Source organism: Oryza brachyantha, chromosome 6 (genome assembly GCF_000231095.2).
Source record: "Oryza brachyantha chromosome 6, ObraRS2, whole genome shotgun sequence".
Taxonomy (NCBI): Eukaryota; Viridiplantae; Streptophyta; class Magnoliopsida; order Poales; family Poaceae; genus Oryza; species Oryza brachyantha.
Window position 1 is genome coordinate 21,016,845 of NC_023168.2, and position 25,152 is coordinate 21,041,996.

At 42.8% G+C, this 25,152-nt stretch overlaps 5 protein-coding genes across 6 annotated transcripts; 2 read left to right on the forward strand and 3 right to left on the reverse strand.

The window, feature by feature from the left end:
* Positions 1 to 1,387: 1,387 nt before the first annotated feature.
* Positions 1,388 to 3,909, forward strand: LOC102709380 (glycosylinositol phosphorylceramide mannosyl transferase 1). The gene is made up of 5 exons (XM_015838217.2): positions 1,388 to 1,963; positions 2,061 to 2,463; positions 2,888 to 3,051; positions 3,178 to 3,248; positions 3,538 to 3,909. The coding sequence occupies exons 1-5, from the start codon at positions 1,728 to 1,730 to the stop codon at positions 3,696 to 3,698; spliced, it is 1,035 nt and encodes a 344-aa protein (XP_015693703.2). The 5' UTR covers positions 1,388 to 1,727; the 3' UTR covers positions 3,699 to 3,909.
* Positions 3,910 to 4,723: 814 nt separating this feature from the next.
* LOC102709659 (thylakoid lumenal 16.5 kDa protein, chloroplastic) lies at positions 4,724 to 6,216 on the forward strand. The gene is made up of 4 exons (XM_040525251.1): positions 4,724 to 5,230; positions 5,344 to 5,483; positions 5,610 to 5,682; positions 5,903 to 6,216. Exons 1-4 carry the CDS (start codon positions 4,837 to 4,839, stop codon positions 6,010 to 6,012), a joined length of 717 nt encoding a protein of 238 aa, XP_040381185.1. The 5' UTR covers positions 4,724 to 4,836; the 3' UTR covers positions 6,013 to 6,216.
* Positions 6,217 to 6,934: 718 nt separating this feature from the next.
* Positions 6,935 to 12,157, reverse strand: LOC102709941 (putative wall-associated receptor kinase-like 16). The gene is made up of 3 exons (XM_040525209.1): positions 11,259 to 12,157; positions 9,235 to 9,242; positions 6,935 to 8,152 (listed from the first exon to the last, which is right to left on the reverse strand). Exons 1-3 carry the CDS (start codon positions 12,155 to 12,157, stop codon positions 6,993 to 6,995), a joined length of 2,067 nt encoding a protein of 688 aa, XP_040381143.1. The 3' UTR covers positions 6,935 to 6,992.
* A 3,745-nt stretch (positions 12,158 to 15,902) lies between these two features.
* Positions 15,903 to 19,855, reverse strand: LOC102710218 (wall-associated receptor kinase 2-like). Its single transcript, XM_015838219.2, has 2 exons — positions 18,994 to 19,855; positions 15,903 to 17,041 (listed from the first exon to the last, which is right to left on the reverse strand). Exons 1-2 carry the CDS (start codon positions 19,853 to 19,855, stop codon positions 15,903 to 15,905), a joined length of 2,001 nt encoding a protein of 666 aa, XP_015693705.2.
* Positions 19,856 to 21,602: 1,747 nt separating this feature from the next.
* Positions 21,603 to 24,756, reverse strand: LOC102712089. 2 transcript variants are annotated; one of them, XM_015838920.2, is made up of 7 exons: positions 24,499 to 24,756; positions 24,339 to 24,418; positions 23,813 to 23,918; positions 23,207 to 23,389; positions 22,417 to 22,833; positions 22,238 to 22,321; positions 21,603 to 22,068 (listed from the first exon to the last, which is right to left on the reverse strand). In XM_015838920.2, exons 2-7 carry the CDS (start codon positions 24,360 to 24,362, stop codon positions 22,064 to 22,066), a joined length of 819 nt encoding a protein of 272 aa, XP_015694406.1. In that variant the 5' UTR covers positions 24,363 to 24,418; positions 24,499 to 24,756; the 3' UTR covers positions 21,603 to 22,063. The 2 variants fall into 2 exon arrangements, with proteins under 2 accessions (XP_015694406.1, XP_006656461.1); XM_006656398.3 differs by having other exon boundaries at positions 22,417 to 22,887.
* Between the last annotated feature and the right edge of the window lie 396 nt (positions 24,757 to 25,152).

Below are 25,152 nucleotides of genomic sequence, written 5' to 3' on the forward strand. Positions count from 1 at the left end.
TCATAGATTTATATTGTACTACCATATTAGTATGATAGTATCTGATGAGTAATCTGCTCAGCACTGAAAGGGGAAACTAGTACGGAGTAGCTGTTACGACTGAAGCCTGCAACGTCTCAACGTGGAAAGCATGCATCCAGAGCAAAGAGAAGACTTGCAGAATAACAAATCTGTACTACACGTTAATCAAAGTGCCTTGTTATTCAATATATGGGGCTTTGCACGTGACCATGTAAGCAATTGTCTCCTGAAATTGTCTCTTGCATTAGGCAATAACCTCTGTTGCAAACAGTCTTGAGTTTGAAGAAGCTACTACTGTTATCCTTTTTTTTTGGCCGTGTTTTGCAGTATTTCCAAAGACAAGTTAAACTCAACATTTTTTAAAAAAAGAAAAGAGAAAATCTTACCATCTCATTTTTATTATAGTTTATTTTTCATCATTTACGTTTATATTATTAAGAACATGAATATAAAAGTTTTATTTATAATTATTTTTTGTTTATAAATATATTGTTTAGCTTTTTCTCTACAACAGCCAGACATTCACCGCCTTAATATCCTTTTGAAAGCAATGATTTTATCAGAATTAGTATAGTTCTCGCAAAAAAAAATCCTCAAATATTCATCTATTAGTAAAGTAGACCCTAGTAGTTCAATTTATTTTTAGTTCTCACAGAAATCTTCAAATATAAGAGGAGTAATCACTTAGCTCTCATTGTTTGCTTATTAGCTTACTGGCTGTAAAAACAATTGGTACTTAATTTTATATTTGATTTTAGGGTTATTTGATCTTAATTTGTTTTTCAGCGTTATTTTGGTCGGTTCTATCATTTGTCTACAAATCAACCCTAGCTCAAAACAATCACAACCAAGTACAAGAGCATGTCGACGTCGGCAAAAGAATCTTGCAGCCATCGATCTAGAAGACTAGAACCGGATTGACTGATTACAGGGAGTCATCAGGAACTATTCTAGACCATCATTGTTTCACTTTTATATGATAAATAATAAAAATAAATTACGATGAAAAATCTTAAAATTAATTTTAAATTAATTTAACTTATAAATCTAGATGAAAATATTAGACTGGTAAGTTAGACTTTGAACAGTTTTTCTCGAAGGATCGTAATTAACTGTCACTTCAATCTAGTACTAGCGGCAGACTTGACACATTGTTCGCTGTAAAACTTTTTATGAGCAATAATGAACGGAAAACAAAATTTTTAAAAACTTTAAATTAATTTAAATTTAAATTTTAACTTACAAGAAAGCGCATAAGCCAAAGACGGCGGCTTTCCTAACAAAAGCAGGAGAGTATAGTTAGAACAAAGCAAATTAGCAAAACCAGCTGCGTGGAGCCGCGGAGTTCACCGTCGCATCTCCCACCGGCCACCCACCGCCGCCGCTGCCGCCGCCACCACCGCCAGCTTCGCGAGAAGCTTCTCCTCCCCTGCCGTGTCCTGCCGGGCTTCGAGAGAGGAGAAAAAGGAAACCCCAGAAGCTGGCGAGACCGACCTCAACCCGTCCACCCAGCTCATGACGTGTTGAGAGGGAAGCGTATTGACTCCCGAGCAGAGGAGAGGAGAGGAGAGCACCGATCGATTCGATAGGAATCGATCCCCTGCGCGGCGGCCATTTTCGTCGTCTTCGCCTCCCTCGCTTCCTCCGCCATTGTGGCGGTGAGGGTGCTGCGAGGCGCGGAGGCGGTGTGCTCGCCGGTGCTGGGGATGATGCCCAAGCTGCTGCTGCAGCAGCTGCAGGCGGCGGCGGACAGGAGGTACGGCTCCGGGCGGCGATACCCGCTCCCCCTCCGCCACCCGTCCCTCGTCCACGGGAGATTCACCGCCTTCTTCATCGCCTGCCTGCTCGCTGTCGCCGCCGTCACCACCACCTTCGCCTTCGCCCTCGCCCTCACCCTCCACCGCCCCGACCAGGCCGCCGCCGCCTACGCCGCCTCGCCACGGTGAGCTCGCGTCCCCCTGCTCCACTAATTGCTCTGCTGTTCTGTATGGTTGGTTGGTCGCCGATGAATCCGCTCCAATGTCTCTCCTCTTCCTCAGCGGCGGCGGCGGGGGCTACGCCGTGGTGATCAACACGTGGAAGCGCTACGACCTGCTTAAGAGATCCGTCGCGCACTACTCCGGCTGCGCCGGCGTCGACGCCGTCCACGTCGTCTGGAGCGAGCCGCAGGAGCCAACCGAGGAGCTGCTCGGGAGCATCCTCAACTGCAGCCGCCGCGGGCAAGGAGGAGGCGCCGCGGAGGTGCGGTTCGTGATCAACAACGAGGACAGCCTCAACAACAGGTTCAGGCCCATCGAGGGGCTCACCGCGGACGCCGTCTTCTCCGTCGACGACGACCTCATCGTCCCGTGCTCCACGCTGTGGTTCGCCTTCGGCGTGTGGCAGGGCGCGCCCTCAGCAATGGTGGGCTTCGTGCCCCGGATGCATTGGCTTGCTGACCCGGTATGCATACATGCGCTGCACACTAACGACCATTTGCTGAATTTTGTATGCATTATGAGTAATCTCTGAATCTTTGGTGCATCATGAGTAATATCTGAATCTCTGAAATTTTGGTGCATCATGAGTAATCTGTACACTAGTTGAGTTTGAATACACATTAAATGGCTACTTGCCTACTTCTTGGCGTAACTGCTGAACTTTTACAATGATATACTATTGAGGAAATTAGTTATGCCAATTGGAGTGTGTTGGTGCATCACGAGTTATATCTGAATCTCTGAAATTTTGGTGCATCATGAGTAATTTGTACACTAGTTGAGTTTGAATACACATTAAATGACTACTTCTTGGCGTAACAGCTGAACTTTTACAATGGTACACTATTGAGGAAGTTAGTTATGCCAATTAGAGTGTGCTTCTGCAGGGGAGTAATACAAAGGAATACAGATATGGGAGCTGGTGGTCAGTTTGGTGGACAGGGACCTACAGCATGGTTCTTTCCAAAGCAAGTTTTTTCCACAGGCAGTATTTGGATCTGTATACCAATCACATGCTTCCATCTATTCGTAATTATGTGAATGAAAACAGGTGCAACTCCTATCTTACTACAGCAACATCTCATAAATTTTCTTCAGCTGTTGGCATTAACATACTATCTGATGGCCTTGTGTGTAGTATACTATTATGATACAGTTTTTAACTAATGATTGATAGGAACTGTGAGGATATTGCAATGTCCTTTCTAGTGGCGAATGCAACTGGAGCTCCACCAGTATGGGTTCAAGGTCAGTAATCATCCTTCTGCACAATGAAATTAGTTCACATCCTGCTACAATACAATACTTGCACTTGTTCCCAGTATTGAGAATTTCCTTTTGGAGGATGAGTAGCAACAAATCAATGTTAGCTTGTCTGAAACTTTGTTAACCTTTTGTGTGCTTGCCAATTAATTTTTATGCTACTTGAATCAGCAAAAACTATGTGGAAACAATGTATTGCTATGTGAATAGTCTGGTTGCTATTGTTCTCAGGAGGCCATATATACTGAAGTTCACTTTCTTGATGTTACTGCAGGAAGGATATTCGAGATTGGATCAAGCGGCATTAGTAGTTTGAAAGGCCATGATTTGCAGAGATCTAAATGTCTCAAAACATTTTCTGCCATGTATGGGCACATGCCTCTAGTAGCCACCACTCTCAAAGCTGTTGATAGCCGCACAAGCTGGTTCTGGTGATATGCAGTTTTGTCATGTCATACGGTTCTCTTTGGGCTTCCCTTAGGTTCTGCCAATTTGCCTAGCCAATATTACCAGGCTAGTGTAACTATGCGCATATTCATCAACACCTAATAGCGATGAATAACGATTATATTGTAGAAACTGATTTTTTGGAAGAGATATCGCACACCTGAAAGGCTGAAACTGAGTCTTGCTTGATGCTAAGAGATATCGGGGTTTATGAGTGTGACACTTACACTTAGGCAAGTTGTCTCAAAACCCTGAGCAAAGTTGAACTCTTTGCAGGGTCATCTTTTGGCATAAGAAAAGCCAAATCATATATTTGTAAACAAAAAATATTTTTTAATAAAAAATCTATATATGTATTCTTAGCGATCTAAAAGCAAACACTATAAAATAAACTATGATGTAAAACCTCCATAATTAACTTAAAATTCAAGGTTAAAATTTTAAATTTCAGTTTATAAGTATAGGCATAAATGAAAAGATGAGGATCTTGACCTTTTTTTAATAAGATTAATAGTCAAACTTATATTTAAATATCAATAATGTCGTTTATTAAAAACCAGAGTGAGTAACACTATAATGAAATTAATATTTTCAGCTCAATAATTTAGCTAAGTACATGCTCTGCGAAAATCCTTTAGAAATGAAAGTGAGTGTACAGTGAGTGCATAACACGATAACATGGGTATGTACATGTGTCTAGAGTTTCAAATTTCTGAAGGAAATTACAGAAGCCCCTGAAAATTCTCGTTTTCTTTCTGCTTGAAATTCCTCAAATTTTGTTTCTCCAGGATAATTACTTCATCGACATTTAAATAAAAACCCACAAAAGCAAATTAAAGTTACTCCAAAATTACCAATTGAATTTAATTTCATCAAAATTTGTTTTCCGGAATTTTAAATTCGTCCTAATTTCCAAATTTCTATTCCCCATATATATTTTTGTGTGTTTTTAAAATTTGAAACGCTGGTGGTGTCCATGGCTAACTCGTGTGTGGCTCCGGTGGTTGCACCAAGATTGTGAGGATAAGGAGCTCTGCTTCAGTGAAGCAGGCAACCAAACCCTGCCGCGCTCACACTGTGTTCGTTCCTTCCTCTGCTTTGCTAATTCTCTCGCACCGATCGCCCAATGGTGGTGGCCATTGCTACCGAGGCGTGGGCGCTTGCCGGATGCGGCGCGGCGGCCAAGGCGGTGGCGCAGGAGGCGCCGGTGCAGCTGCAGCTGCAGCAGCAGCATAGTCTCTCCGCAGCCAAGGCCAAGAAACCCAGTCGAGCGGTGGCGGTGGCCAGTAGCCAATGCCACCAAGAACGGCGCGCCGCCGTCGTCGTCGGGAGGCGCACTGGCCTGGCGTCCTGCCTGCTCGCCGCCGTGGCCGCCTCCTTCTCCGGCGCCGGCGCCGGCGCGGCGCGGGCCGCCATCCTCGAGGCCGACGACGACATCGAGCTCCTGGAGCGCGTCAAGGAGGACAGGAAGAAGCGGCTGCAGAAGCAGGGCGTCATCAGCTCATCTGGCACCGAGACAGGTCGGCTCATCAGAGCATTCTTCATCTTGCTAATCTCCTCAAGAATTATCGAACAATATCTCTTGTGATTCGTTAACTGTAACTGCACTCTAGTTTTAATTACAAAGCCACAGGGTACTTGCAGGATCTCATCTACAAGCTGAGCAAGGTAGGGCAGGCCATTGACAAGAATGACCTCCCTGCAGCAAGCACTGTCCTAGGCCCAAACTCTGATGCTCAGTGGGTTCAGAACGTCAATGCAGCTTTCACCAAGGTTTCATTTCTTCATCTTGTCTTCAATTTCTCCTCTCTTACATGTAGGGGTTTCTGGATATGGTTTCCTTCTCAAATCAAGTAGTACATTTCCACCTGATTCAGAAACTCTGTTTACATCCAACAGTTTAGCTCTAGCCCAGAGGAGAAGAATATGGTCGATAGCTTCAATTCCTCTTTGGCCTCCCTGATTACATCAGGTACATTTGCACTTGTTTTTGGTCTGTTTCTAGACTTGGATGGCTGGATTAGGTATTGTTGCCAGCAGAGAACTAGTTAATTTATCACAAGTTTGAGCTCATTCCACTTCTCATTTTGAAAACATTATCGTTTGTCAAAAACTGAATCTTTCAGTGATTAATTCGTTGTGTCAATCTGAATCTGAAACACTACATGTCTACATGTATCCTCTTGCTGCAGTGAACAAGAGTGATGTCGATTCATCCAAGTCAGCGTTTGTGTCGTCCGCCACAACGCTGGAGAAATGGATAACTTCAGCAGGGTTGAGTGGCCAGCTTAAAGGATTCTGAATTTCTGATGCCAATTGAAATGCCTGACAATTACATGACCAGGAAGAAGAATTTGAAGATATGGATTCGGCGGCTGTGTATCTTGTAAGAGTGTATATGTATGAAACTGAATCTTCAGTTCATGCAGAATATGAGAGAATAGCCATGGACCCATGGTTCTGTTTTTTCTCTTTCCGTGGGAAGTAAAGCGTATCATTTCGTATATATATCATGAGATTATTTGCAACGCAGAAGAAAATCAAGCAAAGTTTATTTGTTTTCATGTCTGTATAGCTTTTGCTTGGAGGCAATCGACACGTCCTTTTGGTGGTAATAGTTGATGTGTTAATATAAATAGACATGATTTTATTGGATTAGAAAATTTAAATGGTCTAGATTAGTTCTGGTAGAGAGCGTTGTAGCATATATGTCAATATATGCTGATTCTTGGAGTTTTAATCGAAGCAACCTAAGCTAGTAAGGGGGTGATTGTTCGGCATATTGAGGAAAAAAACCAAACAACAATTTGCAAATAAAAAATAATTTGTGAATAAAATTTTTATATATGTGTTCTTAGTGATCTAAAAAGCTAGCCTAAAAAATAGACTAGGATGAAAAAATCTTAAAACCTACTCTAAATTTAAGATTAAAAATTCAAAATTTAGTTTATAACCACGAGCATAAAATAATTAGTGCTGCAATTTATGAGTTCATAAAAATATTATCTCCTACTGACAGTTAAAGTGGAGATATGCACACAAACTGAATTTAAGTTGTTTTTATTCTACGACATATAGAAACCATATTTAAATTTACATATTTGTGAAGAAATATATCACATAATAATAATAATAATAATAATAATAATTTATTAATTATTATTATTATTATTAACAATGATTTTGACGATGTAGTAGAGACGAGAGGACATCCGCTGCCGAGTACAAAATCCATTCCCAAAAGAGACACGATTAAATTGACGCAACATGCTTGTGTTCGGTTCAGTATCCGCTACTATCAGTGCCGTGACTGGCGTCCACTTCAAAGCTGATACTTTCCGGCGAGCTGCCGAGCAAGCACCGTGCCTCCTCGAGCTCGACGGCGTCCTGCGTCCATGGATGCTGGTGCAGACGCCGCATTCGGCCCAGCCTCTCGGCGACCTCCTTCATCGCCGGCCTGTCGCCGCCGCACATCTGCAGGCACTCCAGAGCCAGCTGCGTGATCTCCTCCAGCAATTCATCGCTCGCCTCGCCCTTCACCTTCTCGTCCACTATCTTGTCCACTCTTGTCTCCCTCATGGCAGCCAGGAACCTCGCCGACAAGCTCCGGCCCTCCTCCGGCCCGTCGAGGCAGAGGGGCTTCTCGCCGGTGAGGAGCTCAAGCAGCACGACGCCGAAGCTGTACACGTCGCTCTTCTCCGTCAGCTGGCACGTCTGCATGTACTCCGGGTCGAGGTAGCCGCACGTCCCCTGCACCATGGTCACCATCTGGGCCTCGTCGGTGGGAGCCAGGATGGAGGCGCCGAAGTCGGACACCTTCGCCATGAAGCTCTCGTCGAGGAGGATGTTGGAGGACTTGACGTCGCCGTGGAGGATCGGCGGCGACGCGAACGAGTGTAAGTAGGCGAGTGACTCAGCAGACTCATGTGCAATCCGGAGACGAGTGGCGAAGGAGACGGCGGCGGCGGCGGCCGGTCCACCATGGATGAGCTGATACAAGGTGCCATTGGGGACGTACTCGTAGACGAGCATGGGGACGTCGACCTCGAGGCAGCAGCCGAGCAGCTTGACGATGTTCTTGTGGTTGATCTGGGAGAGGATCAGCATCTCCTTCCCGAACTCCTTCTTGTTCCTCTCGTCCATCAGCTTGCACCGCTTGATCGCGACCACGACGCCGCTGGCGACCGTGCCCTTGTACACGGTGCCGTGGCCACCGCGGCCGAGGACGTTGCTCTCGTCGAAACCGTTGCTGGCTTGCTCGAGCTGCTCCTCCGTGTAGATGGTGAAGGCGTTGCCCTGCCTCGAGCTCAGCTCCTCGTACAGCAGCAGGCCGCCGTGTTGCGCGAAGTACTTGCGCTTGACGTCCGCGAGCGCTCGTCGCTGCCGCACCAGGTATGTGCTCAAAATGCTCGTCACGACAATGGCGAGGCCACCGCCGACGCCTGTTTATTTACCACGTCACCCTTTAGCAATTCGAAAAACGTACGTGTGAAAATAAAAACCGAGGCCTACGTACGTACCGATAACTACGATCACCGAGAGTGGGAGAGAAGACTGTTTCTGGTCCGGCTCACAGATCAGTACTCCACTTTTGCTGCTATTGTGTTGTCCTTTCGGACACGAGCAATTGTATCCACCTGGAAAATTACTGCAAATCATCCCAGGTGGGCACACTTGGTTTCCAGGACGACATTCATCAAGATCTGCAAGCGAAGAGATTGGAGTTAAACTTGGGCAAGAAAAAATAGTATAGGGATGTAAAGGTATATTACAAATCGGTGTGTGCCAGCTCTAATTAAAGTCCGTATATAATATTCTGCAAGTGTTTTACTACGCTCTATAGTACAACTAATCAATATTATTTATTTTTTTAATACAATAGACCAAATCTATTTATATTACTATATGATACATAAAATTAACGGTCAAGATTTTTCAACCGGCGTTATATAGGCAGTAGACTATGAGTAGAGAGGACAGTGATCAAGCTCAATATTTTTGAGTTCCTTTGAATCACAACCATTTTTTCTCTTTTTACATGTTTAATTTATTTTAAATGAGATCATGCAAAAGTTGACCCCTTTAAATCGTTTGGAATAGAACAAACCAAAATGCTCTGGAAATTATTTGTGTTGACATGATTTTCGAGAGGAACGTGATCCTTTGCAGTAGCTCACACAGACATGTGGGCCACATGTGTTATTGAGCCCACATGTTAGTGGATAGTTCTGCATAAACAATAATAATGCAGATGATCTTAATCCTTTTCTAGATTGTATTTCTCTTTTATAATATTTTCTTGCATCTCTTAATGGTAGGAGATCTATTGTACTAGCCATATTGTTAGGGAGAGCCGGAGAGAGGGGGAAGAAACATGCGTTAGCATTTATAGTGCTGCACTTGATCCAACTGGAATAGAATGCTCTAGAGTACTGCACCAATAATATGCTATTGGACCAACATGTTACTAAGCATTGCAATAAAAACATATTATTTGGCCCATATGTAGTAAATAATACTGCACCAACAGTACTGTTGATGATTTGAACCCTAAGCAATCACCCCTGCCAGCTTGAGATAGATTGATTCATATTAACATATGAGTTTTACTCTCATCCTTCATTTTGTACCTCGAGGTACCGGTACCTCGCGGTACCAAATCGTTTCTAATCGTTAGATCCAACAGTGCACATCCTATTTAGCTAGATCCAATGATAAGAAACGATTTGGTACCTTGAGATACCGGTACCTTGAGGTACAAAAGAAAGGATAGGAGTAAAACTATTAACAGATGGATCGCCTCCAGGCTGCAACAATTCCAGCCTTCCTCTACCATCGCTAGAAGTAGAGATGGCAACGGGGACCCGCGACCCGAGACCCGATGGGTATTTACTCCATTAGGGTACGGGTATGGGTTAAATATATTACCCGTGGGTAAATAAACGGGTAAATACCTTCACCCGACGGGTACGTGGGTATGAGAACGTTCCTATGATATCCATACCCGTTTACCCGTGGGTAATAAATACCCGGAAACCCAAATGAACATTCTGGCCCATATATGAAATTAGGCTAGCCCAATATAAAACCCTAGGTATTTAAGCATCAACCCATATATGAAATTACGTGGATTTATATATTGTCTACTACTATTTAAGTACTACTTGATGGGATTTATGGTATTGTGTGACTGATGCAGATGCCTTGTCGTTGGCTGGTTGCTACAATTGGATCAAAATATTTTATGTTATTTTTATTGTCATGTCAAATTTGGCGGGTAAATGGGTGACCCGCGGGTGAGCCTTACCCAGGCGGGTACGGGTATGGAGAATTTTTTATACCCGTGACGGGTATGGGGATTTTGATGGGTCTAAATTTCAATGGTGGGTATGGGTATGGAGTACCAATACCCGATGGGTATTTACCTATTGCCATCCCTAGCTAGAAGGCTGATTTGTTTGCTTGATCCAGGGAAAGAGTTAGGGAAGCCAACAGAGGAGACGGATACATGGGCCAAACGGATGCAGAGCCCATGCACAGCCCTTACACCAAGCTAGGGTGTAAGTGGGTCGGCCCGTAAACCTACTTTTAGGTTAATTAAGTGGGTAACCTAGTGAACAACCTGCTTAATTAGCCTATAAGCGGATTGACGGGTTGGTTTATATACACCCTTACACCAAGCCATGTACATGAGTCGAGCGAGCTACGTTGAGTCGACACTTAAAAAAAAGTCCGGGCCTAGGCCCCTCGTCTAACAGCTCAAATATTATAAAAGTGCATATCTACACGTCCGTTAAAAAATTCTAGAAATTTATGATATAATTATAGTGTAATTATATTTATAACTTTCAATGCAACTGGCATCTAACTAATATTTAAAAGTAGCCGCCAATATGGTGGCAGTGCATTCCCTCTACGACGTAGAAGGCGTAGGTTTGAGTCCTCGCACAGGAGCATGTGCTTAATTTTGCTCATACCCTTTTGCAAGATTCTCGAAGCAAATATAGCGATCCAAAAATTGATAGAATTTCTCCTGATTTTTTGTCTGACATATATCTAGCACAATTGATTATAAAATCCACCACCACCTTCTCCTCGGGTGCCCAGAAGAGGGATGTCCAATTGTCCACCGACATATATAATTGAGAAAAATGTAAGAAATGCTATCGACAAAACTCAATTCTAATAAATATTACGAGTTCTACAAAATACCACTATACAAATAACTTTGTGCAAGAAATGCTTTCATCGTTAAAGTTTTGTCAGCAGTCATCCGTTAAGTGCTATAGAATGAATAATGTGTTTAACGGTGAAAGATGGATGGAACCCTAATGACAATAACTTTTTTAAGACAAAGTCGTTTGTATAATGACATCTCGTAGAATTCATACTTATCGATGATATTTCTTAGACTTAGATATTTATTCGTGGTATTTTTTAGATTTTCATCGGAGAAGTGAACTTGGAACGAAGAAAATTTGACTCTAGCATTTTCCGATTAAACATAGCTAAACCAATCAATATATAAGATGGGAGGTAGATATGTACGTACCTGTGCATCCGTCGGGGAGGTAGGGATTGCCGGTGTACCCTTGAGAGCAGTTGCACACGTAGCCGGGGCCATCAACGGCGTCGACGCAGACGCTGTGATCGCCGGCGCACGCGTAGCCGCCGCTCGCCTGAGCCTCCTTGCACGTCTCGTTGCCCACCACGAAGTTGAGCAGGAGCGGAACCGTGCCGTTGTTCTTGCGGTAGAACATGTCTGTGGTGGCGTAGGCCACCTCGAAGCTGAAGCCGGCAGACTCCATCAGCGCCGCGTAGATGCACCAGTCGTTGTTGGAGGAGGAGTTAACCAATGGTCCGGTGAATTCAAGCGAGTAGGAGTTGAGCCCCCTGGGGATGGCCATCTCGCAGCATCCTATGCCGGAGCAGGTGCCGTTCCTGATGCTCGCGTTGCCGAAGCACGTCGAGATGCAGCCGCTCAGGATGGGATCGTCGATGCCCGACGCCTCGCCGTTGAGGAACACGAGCGCGTTGCACCCCAGGGTGAAGAACCGGTTGTCCTCGTCGGAGAAGCGGTACGGCAGCGCCGTCGCGTTGAGGCCCGTCCACGAGCTGTTCTGCAGCCTGGCGCCGGCGGTTGCTCCTCCCTTCTCCGTGCACTGCCAGGAGATGGTGTTCGTCGTCCGGATCTTGCCCCTGAGCAGGTCGATGCGGAGCACCTTGACCACCTCCTCCTGCTCGCCGCCGCCGCCGAGGCGAAGCCGCGGGGTGTCGTCGACGCACTCCACGTTGAAGCCGTCGGAGAGCGAGCAGTTTGGCCCGATTCCGAACGGGTACTCGATGGCGACGCCGCCGCACGTCCTTGGGCACCCCGGCTGCGGCAGCGGCGCCGCTGCCGTCGCGAGCTGCAGAGCAACCACGGCTAGGCCGACGAACCGCGCCATGGATGAATAACTGATGATCATGACCAGTGCTTGCTTCAGTCTTCGAAATGGAGAAGATCAGATCAGTCAATTTCACCACTGCATGACATGATCGAGGCTCGATCTCCCAGTCCCAGCTAGGCTAGCCAATCAATTGGACCAGAGGCAGCTAATCAAGCTAGCTACTAGTATAGGCGATACTACTCTCATATATATGGAGTAATCTTGATATATGTGCTGACCGTTCTTGGTTAGTGATTAAATCAATTGATGCCCGTAAGAAACGAGTTTAGTTGCACGCCGATTGATCACCACTGGCCTTTGATTACAATAGATACGTACGCGTTATCAATGCCACGACCTTCCCTTGATTCGTTTCACTACGCGTAAATTCGCGTCCATTGACCTCGTCCACTACACTCCTGAGTCCTAACCTTCTTCTGTCACCTCCGCACTGGGATTTTGAACAAGTCAGACAGCGAGCAGTTTTAGGGGCCGGGCCGGGCCTGACCCAGACTCCAAACCAATAGACGTCGTCAACCGGACTCTGTCTGAGAACCTACTTTGAGCATGTATTCCTCCCAGACTATAGCGGAAGCAGTTTTTCTAAATAGCCATAAAAAATATAAAAAAATTTAATAAGATAGTTTAATATGAGTTATATCTCTCCACCAACATGCAAGTTTAAATTCATCTTCTATAAGTTGTAGCAAAAATAACAAAAACAATTATGAATATGCGTATAGTTAGTTTCAGTTTTATTTGTTTTTTGCTACAACTTGTAGAAGTTGAATTTAAATTTGTATGTTTATGGAGTGATATAACTCATATTAATCTATCTTATCAATTTTTTTATATTTTTAATAACTATTTAGATGACATACTAGCACATGGGTGTGCCTACACCCGTGTGCTAAAAACTGTTTCCTAGACTATAGCTACCGATTAAAGTTTATACTCCTCCGTATGACCTGTTAGACTTTTATTTTTAGGATTTTTTTACCGTCCTCGAAAAGTACCAAGAATTTTAGTACAATTTTTTAGAAACTTTTTTACCATCTTTAAAAAAATATCTCAAAGTACCATCATTTTTAGTGTAAAAAGTGTGGTAGCTTGAGATACCAAAAATTTGTACTAAAATTCTTGGTACCTTGATGTACCTTGAGCTTAATTTTTAGTACCTTAAGGTATAATGTACCTTAAAGTACCATATTTTTACTTTGAGGTATTTTTTCAAGGATGATAAAAAACTCTTTATTTTTAAATTTCATCATTCGTCTTATAATTATATAATTATTAATTTATTTTGTTATAATTTGATTTATTATTATGGAAACTTTAAATATGATTTATAATTTTGTATATTTGGATAAAATTTTTAAATAAAACGAATAGTCAAATATAAATATAAAAACCAACAAAAAAGACATGGAGAGAGTATTTATCTACATAGAAGAGGTAAAAGATGAATTTTGCCAAAAAAAAAAACTTGCCAGCCGAACTGTAATAACAATGAAAGAAGCAGGGGCGCAGGGCATCAACAGCTCCTCTGGCACCGTGACAGTTCGGCTTGTCGGAGCATTTCATCCAGTTAATCTCCTCAAGAATTATGGAATAATCTCTCTCAGTTTGTTAATTGCACTCGGGTTTTAGGCTTGTTTGAAACACATGATTCTGAAAATACTCCCTCCGGTTTTTTTTCGACCCAGCTGTTTTTTTTATTTATGTTTGACTCTTTGTTTTATTCAAAAATTTTGTCCAAATATGCAAAATTATAAATCATACTTAAATTTATTTTAGTAATAGATCAAATTATAATAAAATAGTTAATAATTATATAATATTTTTGAATAAAACAAAAGGTCAAACGTAGATAAAAAAAATCAATGGTATAAAAAAATCGGAGGAAGTATTAGAATAGGAAAAACATAGAATAAAATGTCATGCCCACTGTACTTCTACATGAATTGAAAACACGTAAACTTTCAACTATGTTTTAATTAATACACGGAAGAAACAGAGGAATTTGGAGTCACAAGAATAAGAGAACATGAGGTATGACCTCATATTTATTTTCTTCTAAAATCTCTAGATTGCCGAATACATTCTAAAATCTCTAGATTGCCGAATACATAGGAATTTCAAAGGAAAGGATAAAAGTTTGTTTAGTTTGTGTCCTGAGAAAGTTTGCCTAACTTAGACATCTCAGAGATATAGATGGGTGTTTGGTCGTCAACTTGATGCTTCCAAGTCCTTGTCTAGCCTAAAGCAAGCTTGCATGGAATTAGCCTACATAAGATGAATTTATTTGAAGCAGTGATGCAATATTATAATGGTGGTAATATTGTGTTCCTGATAACATTTGATTAGTAGTAGTAATCAATACAACACCTAATCATGTATTTTCTTGCTAGACAGCCATGCACAACCAAACAACCACAGAGACAGGCTACCTGACCAGGCAAAGTTCGTGAATTTCTCTGTGCCTCACAGGCATGCAAATTCCATCTGGCATAGTACTCAGGGCACCAACCAAACAGACTCTAAAACATTCAATCATTTGAAAGTTTCGAGGAATATTTTTTTCATAGGATTGGAATCTTCTTTTTTAATATATTTTTCTTACAAATCAAGAAGGCCATTGATATGTCCTGTCCTGTCCTGAGTTTCTCCTCTCTTAATGTAGGTTTCGGAATATGATTTCCTTCTCAAGTAGTACGCAGTAATTTTATTTCATCTGATTCAGAATCACTGTTTGCAATAGGATATGCACTTGTTTTTTAATCTGTTTATTGAAGGATTGCCAGCAGCCACCAGTTTATCTCAGAAGTTTGACCTCCTTCCATGTTTCAATCTGAAAGCTTTTTGTTTGTAAAAAAAACAGAAAAAGAATTTTTCAGTGATTTATCTGTTGTGCCAATCTGAATCAAAACATTAGATATATCCTCTGCAGTGAACAAGAGTGATGTCGATTCATCCGAGTCAGTGTCTACCGGAGAGTTTAAAACAGTTTTCCATGAGATATGTTAGTTCAAACCTGCTGAAACGCAGAATCATCTTTACAGTGTTTAGAAGAAAAAAACCAAAAAAACATACGTGTAAACGAAAAATAATTTATTAATAAAACTTATATATACGTGTGCATAACAATCTAAAAACTAAAGCTAAAAAAATTAACTTCAGTTAAATCTTAAAATCAACCATAAATTTTAGGTTATAACAAACTCAAAGTCAAAAGATAAATTACTCCGGTTTGCATATAGACATATACAGTATGTGGATCGTGGGATGGCACAACTACACAGTACGTGGGTCGTGGTGTGGCTCAAGCTCAATCTAGTTTAGTATGATTGAGCTTAGTATCTGGAAAACCGTTTTTAGCATACGGGTGTATCCGTATGCTTGCATGTCATCTAAATAATCATAAAAAAATATGAAATAAATTGACAAAATAGATTAATAAGAGTTATATCACTTCACTAACATGCAAGTTTAAATTCAACTTCTACAAGTTATAGAAAAAAAAACAAATAAAACTGAAACTAACTATATGCATATTTATAATTGTTTTTGTTATTTTTGCTATAACTTGTAGAAGATAAATTTAAACTTGCATGTTGGTGGAATGATATAACTCATATTAAACTATTTTATTAATTTTTTTTATATTTTTTATGACTATTTAGATGACATACAAACAAGACATATATATAAACTTGTGCTAAAAAACTGATTCCTTTAGTATCCGGCTATCCGCTTGCCGCTGCTACTGTTCACGCCGTAGCATGTCAAAGCTGATACTTTCCGGCGAGCCGTGGAGCAAACACCTCGCCTCCTCGATCTCTACAGCGTCCTGCGTCCATGGATGCTGGTGCAGACGCCGCAGTCCGCCCAGCCTCTCGGCGACCTCCTTCATCGCCGGCCTGTCGCCGCCGCACATCTGCAGGCACTCCAAAGCCAGCTGCGCGATCTCCTCCAGCAGCTCACCGCTCGCCTCGCTCTTCACCTTCTCGTCCAGTATCTCCTCCACTCTCTTCTCTCTCATGGCGGCCACGAACCATGCTGACAGGCTCCGCTCCTCCTCCGGCCCGTCGAGGCAGAGCGGCTTCTTGCCGGTGAGCAGCTCGAGCAGGACGACACCGAAGCTGTACACGTCGCTCTTCTCCGTCAGCTGGCACGTCTGCATGTACTCCGGGTCGAGGTAGCCGCACGTCCCCTGCACCATGGTCACCATCTGGGCCTTGTCGGTGGGAGCCAGGATGGAGGCGCCGAAGTCGGACACCTTCACCATGAAGCTCTCGTCGAGGAGGATGTTGGAGGACTTGACGTCGCCGTGGATGATCGGCGGCGAAGCGAAGGAGTGCAGGTAGGCGAGTGACTCAGCCGACTCGTGGGCGATCCGGAGGCGGGTGGCGAAGGAGACGACGGCGCCATGGATGAGCTGGTATAGGGTGCCGTTGGGGACGTACTCGTAGACGAGCATGGGGACGTCGACCTCGAGGCAGCAGCCGAGCAGCTTGACGATGTTCTTGTGGTTGACCTGGGAGAGGATGAGCATCTCCTTGCCGAACTCCTTCTTGTTCGTCTCGTCCATCACCTTGCACCGCTTGATCGCGACGACGAGGTCGCCACCACCGGCGGCGGGCACCCTGCCCTTGTAGACGGTGGCGTGGCCGCCGCGGCCGAGGACGTTGCTGTCGTCGAAGCCGCTGGTCGCGCGGTCGAGCTGCTCCTCGGTGTAGATGGTGAAGGCATTGCCCTGCCTTGAGCTTAGCTCCTCGAACAGAAGCAGGCCGCCATGTCGCTCGAAGTACTTGCGCTTGACGTCGGCGAGCGCTCGCCGCTGGCGCACCAGGTATGTGATCAGCATGCTTATCACGCCGATGACGAGGCCACCGCTAACTCCTGTTTAAGTACGACATCACAGTTGACACTAATTCATATAAGCATAAACAAAATGAATTATTTTTAATTAAAAAAATAATTTATAGATACAACTTTTGTATATGTTTTCCTAGTGATCTATAACTAAAGTCAAAAAAATAAACTACGATCAATTAATGCCCGTAAGAACAAACGTAACTTCGTTTAGAAAATTTAAAATTAACAAATAGCAAAGAAAAAACCATTCCTTTTTTTTTGTCTTTTTCTTCAATTGCTAATTTTATAAGCAATTTTACAATCCTGGAGAAGATACCATGAGATATCTTAAATAACAAGAGATACCAAATTTTACACTAAAATTTTGGTATCTCTTGATACCTACTCAAGTTCTATAAAATTGCTTTAATTTTATATCTCATGAATAAAATTGAGTTTACTCTTGAAACTTTGCATGGTTGTCTAGTAATACTTTAGCTATATGAGAGATTTTTTTCCAATATTTTTTAAGAGATTTTATATCAAACTTTTGGTGCTTTCTATTGTGCATGTTTGGTGTAAGTTTAGTTGGATGATATTTTAGAAAGAAAAAAGTCAAACAAAATTACCAGACTGACTAGTAGTATGTACATGCACTAATGCACTATAATAGACGTTTTGGTTTTCTTTTGAATGAACCTGGCTGGTGGTGTTTGTAAGCCCAATGTGTGTGGGAGGGATTGAGGAAGACGGCCGTGATTTTATAGTAAATAGAGATATTATCTTGCATGCAAGTTTGAGGAGATAATTAATGAAGGGACATGCACAATTGCAGTTACTGCATATACCAATAATTATGATCACCGGGACCGAGAGGGAAGACCGTTTCTGCTCCGGTTCACAGACCAAGACTCCATTTTTGTTGGTTTTGTACTCCCCTTCTGGACATGAGCAATTGTATCCGCCTGGAAAGTTGGTACAAATCATCCCCACTGGACACCCTTGGTTTTCAGGACTGCATTCATCGATATCTGCATGAAATGAAATTTAAATTCGCTTAAATTTAGATAAAAAATATTAAACATCCGAGGTTTCTTTTTCAAACCATTGGATCTAGTAGTTCGAATAGAAACAACTATTTCCCCAATATGGCCCGGCCCATTGCTTTTCTAGTATTCCCTCTCGTTTCACGGTCCATATTCAATATCATCATAATTCACTGGAAGCCACCACTTTTCAGCCTTGCCGTCCTATTTAACAATAGAGTTGTGGACCAGTGTACACACTGTAGAACCTAGTAACAAAGAATATTTTCTGATGGTTGACCATTTTTTACCTACATTTTTAATGATCGATAGTTGGTATTATGGTGGATCTTGGGTAATCCCTCCCAACCTCTATTCATTCTCATGATCACCCATCACTAGGCATTAAGCCCTACTCTAATTAAACCCTATAGTATCATACCCTTGATCTAAATAAGAGAATTGTCAAACGATTGTCAGACCGAAACTACATCCTCACAGTGGCTGGAATAGGAGGATCAAAACATCACTTGAATAAAAGGCCACCCACATATATGATCAAAACATCACTTGAAAATAACTCAGAATTGAACTTTTCAGCTATGATTTTTTGAAACTGTTAACTTATATTTCAAAACTTTAAACTTAATTACTATTTATTATTCATTATTGTAAGTGAATGATGGTTGTGAACCGCTTGCAACACAATAGTTAGGGGGTGATCGTTTGCCTTTTTAGTTAAGGGGAAAAGCCAAACAACATATTGTAAATGAAAAATTATCTGCGAATAGAACTTTTATATCCATGTTTTAGCGATCTAAAAGATAAGATTAAAAATAAATTACGATAAGAATGCGTAAGAAATTAACCATCAGATCTTGGCCAGAGTCACCAGGCAAATTTGGATGTGGATCAGGCTGGATTGATTTCTTAATATTAAACAATTCTATATATGTACCTAGACGTACATACCTATGCATCCGTTGGGGAGGTAGGGGTTGCCCGTGTACCCTTGCGAGCAGTTGCACACGTAGCCGGAGCCACCATCAACGACGTCGACGCAGACGCTGTGGTCGCCGGCGCACGCGTAGCCGCCGCTCGCCTGAGCCTCCTTGCACGTCTTCTCGCCCACCACGAAGTTGAGCACGAGCGGGACCGTGCCGTTGTTCTTGCGGTAGAACCCGTCCGTCGTCGCGTCGGCCGCCTCGAAGCTGAAGCTCGCCGCCTCCATCAGCGCGGCGTAGATGCACCGGTTGACCGGCGTGCCGGCGGGCAGCTTGCCCAGGCCGAGCTCGTAGGAGCTGAGCCCCTTGGGGATGGCCGTCTCGCAGCATGCTATGCCGGAGCAGGAGCCGCTCCGGATGCTCGCGTTGCCGAAGCACGTGGATATGCAGCCGCTCATGAACGGCTCGTCGACCCCGCGCGCGCCGCCGTTCAGGAGGACGAGCCCGCTGCAGCCCACGGCGAAGAACCGGTTGTCCTCGTCGGAGAAGCGGTACGGCAGCGCCGTCGCGTCGAGGCCCGCCCACGAGGTGTTCACCAGCTCGCCGGTCCGCGCGTCCAGGCACTGCGACGCGATGGCGTTCGTCGTCCGGATCTTGCCGCGCCGCAGGTCGACGGCGAGCAGCTTCACCGTCTGCTCCGCGGTGCCGAGGCGGAGTAGCGGGGTGCCGCGGACGCACTCGACGCTGAAGCCGTCCGACAGCGAGCAGTTTGGCCCGACGCCGAACGGGTACTCGACGTGCACGCCGCCGCATGTCGTCGGGCACCCCGGCGGCGGCGCCGCCGCTGCGAGCTGGAGAGCAAGCAGAGCTACGCCGAGGAAGAGCGGCATGGACGATGATTAATTATTAATTTGCCGTGCATGCTAATTATGCTAAACAGGTTACGTTCTCTCTCTATATATACTAATTATGCTAATTATTAACCAGCGTAATATTTGTTCCTTTGTTTGTGTTTGATGGCACGCTGACCGTTCTTGTTGAATGATCAAATTAATGGCAACGAGCTTAGAGCAAGTTTAATAATAATGCCAACCTCCTAGCTATAAGCTTATATTATAGTCAACACATATAATAGATTGGCTATAAGGTTGGCTATAATTTTTATCTCTTATCTCTTTCTCTTATTTTTGCATTTAATGTATTTTTTAGAATTGGTCTATAGCTGACTCTTGCATGAGAGCCAACCCCATTTTTTTTCTTTACCTCTTTCCTCCGCATCAGCTTATAGCCAACTTAGAGCAAGGCTAATAATATAGCCAACAAGCTAGCTATAAGACTTCTTTTAACCGATCCATATACCAGTTAGTTCTTCATCATTAATGTAGGACCCACATATTACTCTCACAGAGTTTCTTGGTTCCTATGCCCAAGCTGGCTGCCTGCTTACACTCTCTCATCCACTCTCTCCTCCACATAAGCATATAGCCAGCTATTATATTTGCTCTTATAGTCTACTATTATACTTGCTCTTACTCCGTCGGTCTTAAAATAAACAAACTTATATGTCACATCTACTAGTTGAAAGTATGTTTGCATATTTTAAAACGGGTTGAGTAGATTTTTGTGGTAAAATTTTACTACTTAGATTTAAAAGGCTTTGATATGTGAAGTTCTCATATTCACGACTAATTATTTTTTATGGTAATCCCTAACCATACTTAAGTGGTGACTTCATTAATTATCATTGATCCGACAATTTCATGCGCATATATATTTGATCTGACAATTTCAGGAGCTCTCATTTGTCAATTTGTCCTAAATGGGCGTTGACAGGGCCAAGTCGTATATACATAGTTTGTTCTGGCGTGTCAACGGCCGTGTACGTTCCAATGTGCTTAAAATCGTGTCAATGTGCCGCACTGGCTGTTTATAACTAGTAGATGCATTTATTTAGTACTCCATCTATTTCATATTTCATATTGTAAGATATCTCTGTTTAAATTTATAGAAAAATATAGCAACATCTGCAACACTAAATTAGTTTTATTATATACAAAACTAAATGTAGTGTGAGCATATTTGTTTAGTACTATAGTTTTGCTATATTTTATAATTTTAGTCAGATTTATAGAAATTTGACTTTACAAAAAAATCAAAACATCTTTAATATGAAACTAAGTGAGCAGAGTAATTTTCCCACTTGCAAGCTAGAAACAAAGCGAGCAGAGTAATTTATCAGTCGTCCTTCCTTTGAGTAAATCTGTGGCTGCAAGGGCCAGGTCGTCCGTCCTATTTTGTAATGCACTTTAAAATTGAAACCCACTAACGATTTCTAAAGAAACAAAACTGAAACCCACTGGCCGCATAGCCCATGATGTTTGTAGAACCTAAAACAGGGGCTACGTAGACGAAATTAATCAGATAACAAAATACTCTCAGAAAATGTTGCTATCATTGATACCAGTAGAGGTTATCATAAGATTTTTACCATTCTCGCACTGAGATTGTATCAACGTATCTTGATTCTCCGCTTCTCATATTGTGCCCAGCATGCCACTGCACATGAGAGCCAACAGAACTCGGATAAATGGAACACCCGGGCAAAAAAAAGAAGAAGATCAAATGCACATTGCCAAATCTTGAACAACTTCTCGAGTGTGATCCATTTCCATCTTTACTCGCAAAACTAGCACATGTACATGACCCGTTCCAATGCATGGACATTTAGGTAGTAGTATGAAAATTCAAAGAGCAAATCATGGCAGCGTTAACACAATCACTTGCAAGTGAGACACGCTAACCCTTTTCAGCATTGACTTGGGAAGTTGGGATTAAGCAGGCCGGAGAAGTACATGAACTCATGGACTGTGGATTCAGCAGAACCGCTTCTAATGATTGTCTTACAAAACCACATCAACCTACAAGGCACACCTACAATACCATCAGCAAGCATATGGGAAGGCAGATCCCCTTACATGCTCTGGAGAGACAACTCATCCAAACTGTCACATTAGAATACTGGAATTAGCAAAGAAAAGGCTAATAAGTTTCCCTTCCCAAATATGTCCTGTACAGATTGCCGATGCCCGATGGCAAGCTCAACCTGCACACACGAGATGAATGACATTGCAAAGATCAGACATACAGGAAACAACATGTTATTTGATTTGTCTTGCATTAATTAACATATTGCTAGGCCGCACGCATAAGATGGTGGTATGAGCTATTATTATGCTAGATGTGAACAGGAAGAACAGGGGTACAACGATTACCTGTATGTTCTCCACCTGTAGAGTCTGAAAAGTTATTTTGTTCAGAGGGGAGGAATGGTGCCTTGCCATAGTTGTCTAATATTTCTGCAACATAAGTAAAGCAAACAATGGTATGAGGTAAAAAAAAAAAGCACTCAAATCACGAAGAAAAATAAATCAACATTGCCATTAGAATGTACCAGCACTTTGGCTGAAATCCTCTGGTAGGTCTGAAAATATGTAATTTCGGGGAAGCTGACTCAAGAAGCCAAACGATGATGATTCAATATCCAAAATTGAATCATCCAGAGGTTGCCCGTTCAACTCTGAACTGCTAAAGGATCCACCAGATGCATCACCTATTGACTGACATGATTCCAGGAAAGCATTCCCGCAGAAACCAAAATTACGATTGCTCGAATAGCCTGATTCCGTCTTAATTGTCGTCCCGTTTTCCGCACCATACAGCACAGAATTAGCATTCTGCACTGGAAGCAAACTGGAAGCATCCATGCCACTATGAAGGCCCTGAATGTCTTTACCAGCATAAATTAATTGATCACTGGATTGTGTGCAATCTACGATGCCACTGGAACTTCCATTGCACATTACATCATCTGGCATTGCAGGCATCGGAGTAGACTCTGTTAAAAAGCATGGATTTTTCTTCACTGAAACAAGGAAAACAGAAGCCATATTAAAATGATACAACCCACTAAGAGGGCAGTCTGCACTCAACTAAATGCCTAGCCATTCCCAAAAAAAAAAGGAAACTGGAAAGTAAACACAAGCAAATATCTCTCTTGAGCAACCATGTCATCTTGTAACAAATACAAACTTGAGCTTGCGCTAGAAATATTGCTTTCTTCAGGCTCCCAAAGAACTAATCATCTATTAATCATTCTACACTCCAATGATGGTGTATTGCATTACTACTCCAGTTATGTGTCAGTCATTGCTAGAAGCTCCAGGGCTGAAAAAATGCCTTACATAGGTTTGCGTTGGAGCCATTGGGAGGAGGCATAGAAGGAGGTGCTGGATGGTATTCTTTATTTATAATCCTTAACTGGTCCTCCAGAAGCTTGTTGAAGGCTGTTATTTGATTCTTAAGCATCAGCCTCAAATAGTATGCTTTGAAAAACTCACGATTATTATCCTCAAGTTTTTGCCAAACTGGAACGAGCAAAAAGAAAATCAATGTCAATAGCATTCCCCAGGAAACAAAAAGATATTAACAACAAGAATGAACAAAAAAGATGCAAATTGAGATAGATATAAATGGTTTGCTACTTGTGTTCACTTTTCTGTTTGACAGAGGCCTCCTGAAATCTAATAGGTCCGAAGAGAGAACAGGATAAGTACAAATATGAAGCATATAACAGTGCTTGCTGCAAAACTGATGACATGGTTTCTACCTAAATCATGTGTATGAACCAGCATACGCCCACAATTCCACAATCATAATTGCAACAAGATAACCACACATCCAACTATGCATGAACTGCACTATTACTAGCCAGTTCTGAAACCTCAGACCAACTTGTAAGTAAGGCAGTAGCTAAAAGAAACTTTTGGCATATGAGATAGGGGCATTACCATGTTGTGTAACACTAGGTTCTATCCTTGCCTCACGGGAGAGAGCATCAATAACTTCTTTCTTGTCCATGTATAGCTCGAGGCAGCAATTTATAAGTTCACGGACCTGTAAAACAGTTGTTAGCTACAAGAGTTATCCATCAGCTCAACTGAATATGCATTAATAATTTCAAACCTGTTAGACAAAAAAAATCTGCAGGCTGAACGCAATATGGGAACATACAAGATTAACCTAAAACCTACTAGCTTGCTGGCAGGGTATCACAATCCTAGATTACCCCTGACCCTGCTAACTACAGGTGATCACAAACCCTAGAAGGTTATAATGCCACTGTCTGCCGGTCGCTATAATCGCAAATGAAACATGAGTGGCGTCGCATCCCATCCTCTGTGAAGAGGGCAACACAGTGGACAGGAACCAACCAATTCAGCAGCAAACCCAGCAAGAATCATCAAGCGTTCTACATGAACCCAAACAACGCACTGTACTACTACGGACGAGCCGGATGCCTCAACAACGACGAACCTTGTCGGTGTCCGCTCCTGACATGTCGCCGGCGCTTCCTCCAAACCCGCTGCCCTAATCCCCTCCTCACCCTTCCCCCCCTGCAAAATCGCAAGAAGCAGTGAAGCCCTGGGCCAAAAAAAAAAAGGAAACAAGATTCAGGCCGGTTCACGGATCATACCTGCCCTGGTTTGACGCCCCGGGAGAGAATCCTCAGTTCTCCCTTGCAGCGCGGCGGAGAAGAGAGAGAGAGAGAGAGAGAGATAAAGCTCCGGCGGAGTGGAGATCACGAAGGGGAGGTGGGGGCGAGGAGCGGAGCGGCCAGCCACGAGCTCGAGATGCAGCCAAGGGAGGGGGAAGGGAAGGGAAGGGAAGGGGAGGAGAGTGGTGGTGGGAGAGGAGAGGATTCCTAATCCACGGCTCTGTCTGTTCTGGAATCTGGGGCACCAGACCAGAGCCTCTTCTGCACCAGTTCTATGGGAGCCAGTGATGGTGAAAGCCTCAGCCTTTGGCAAAAAGAAAATAAAAAAAATCAAACAGTATATTTATAAATAAAAAATAATTTATAAATAAAATATTTATATACGTATTCTTACGATAAAAAACTAGTACTGAAAAATAAACTTCGGTAAAAAAAACTCCACAACTAGCTTCAAATTTAAGGTTGAAAATTTAAATTTTTGGCTTATGTATAAGAGTTTTTTTACCATTCTTAAAAATGTATTTCAAGGTAGGTATAAAAAATTTGTATTAAAATTCTTTGTATCTTAAGGTACTTTTTAAAAATGATAAAAAAACCTAAGTATAAACAGAAGTAAAAAGATGGGGGCTAATG

Excerpts from the sequence above, each read along its gene's own strand:
- LOC102709380 (XM_015838217.2), top strand. The coding sequence starts at position 1,728 with ATGATGCCCAAGCTGCTGCTGCAGCAGCTGCAGGCGGCGGCGGACAGG. Across the intron at positions 2,464-2,887 it reads TGCATTGGCTTGCTGACCCG|GGGAGTAATACAAAGGAATA; the intron begins GTATGCATACAT and ends GTGCTTCTGCAG. Across the intron at positions 3,249-3,537 it reads TCCACCAGTATGGGTTCAAG|GAAGGATATTCGAGATTGGA; the intron begins GTCAGTAATCAT and ends ATGTTACTGCAG.
- LOC102709659 (XM_040525251.1), top strand. The coding sequence starts at position 4,837 with ATGGTGGTGGCCATTGCTACCGAGGCGTGGGCGCTTGCCGGATGCGGC. Across the intron at positions 5,484-5,609 it reads TCAATGCAGCTTTCACCAAG|TTTAGCTCTAGCCCAGAGGA; the intron begins GTTTCATTTCTT and ends TACATCCAACAG. Across the intron at positions 5,683-5,902 it reads GGCCTCCCTGATTACATCAG|TGAACAAGAGTGATGTCGAT; the intron begins GTACATTTGCAC and ends CTCTTGCTGCAG.
- LOC102709941 (XM_040525209.1), bottom strand. The coding sequence starts at position 12,157 with ATGGCGCGGTTCGTCGGCCTAGCCGTGGTTGCTCTGCAGCTCGCGACG.
- LOC102710218 (XM_015838219.2), bottom strand. The coding sequence starts at position 19,855 with ATGCCGCTCTTCCTCGGCGTAGCTCTGCTTGCTCTCCAGCTCGCAGCG. Across the intron at positions 17,042-18,993 it reads CCTCCCCAACGGATGCATAG|GAGTTAGCGGTGGCCTCGTC; the intron begins GTATGTACGTCT and ends GTACTTAAACAG.
- LOC102712089 (XM_006656398.3), bottom strand. The coding sequence starts at position 24,362 with ATGTCAGGAGCGGACACCGACAAG. Across the intron at positions 22,888-23,206 it reads TGGCTCCAACGCAAACCTAT|TGAAGAAAAATCCATGCTTT; the intron begins GTAAGGCATTTT and ends TCCTTGTTTCAG. Across the intron at positions 22,322-22,416 it reads GGATTTCAGCCAAAGTGCTG|AAATATTAGACAACTATGGC; the intron begins GTACATTCTAAT and ends CTTATGTTGCAG.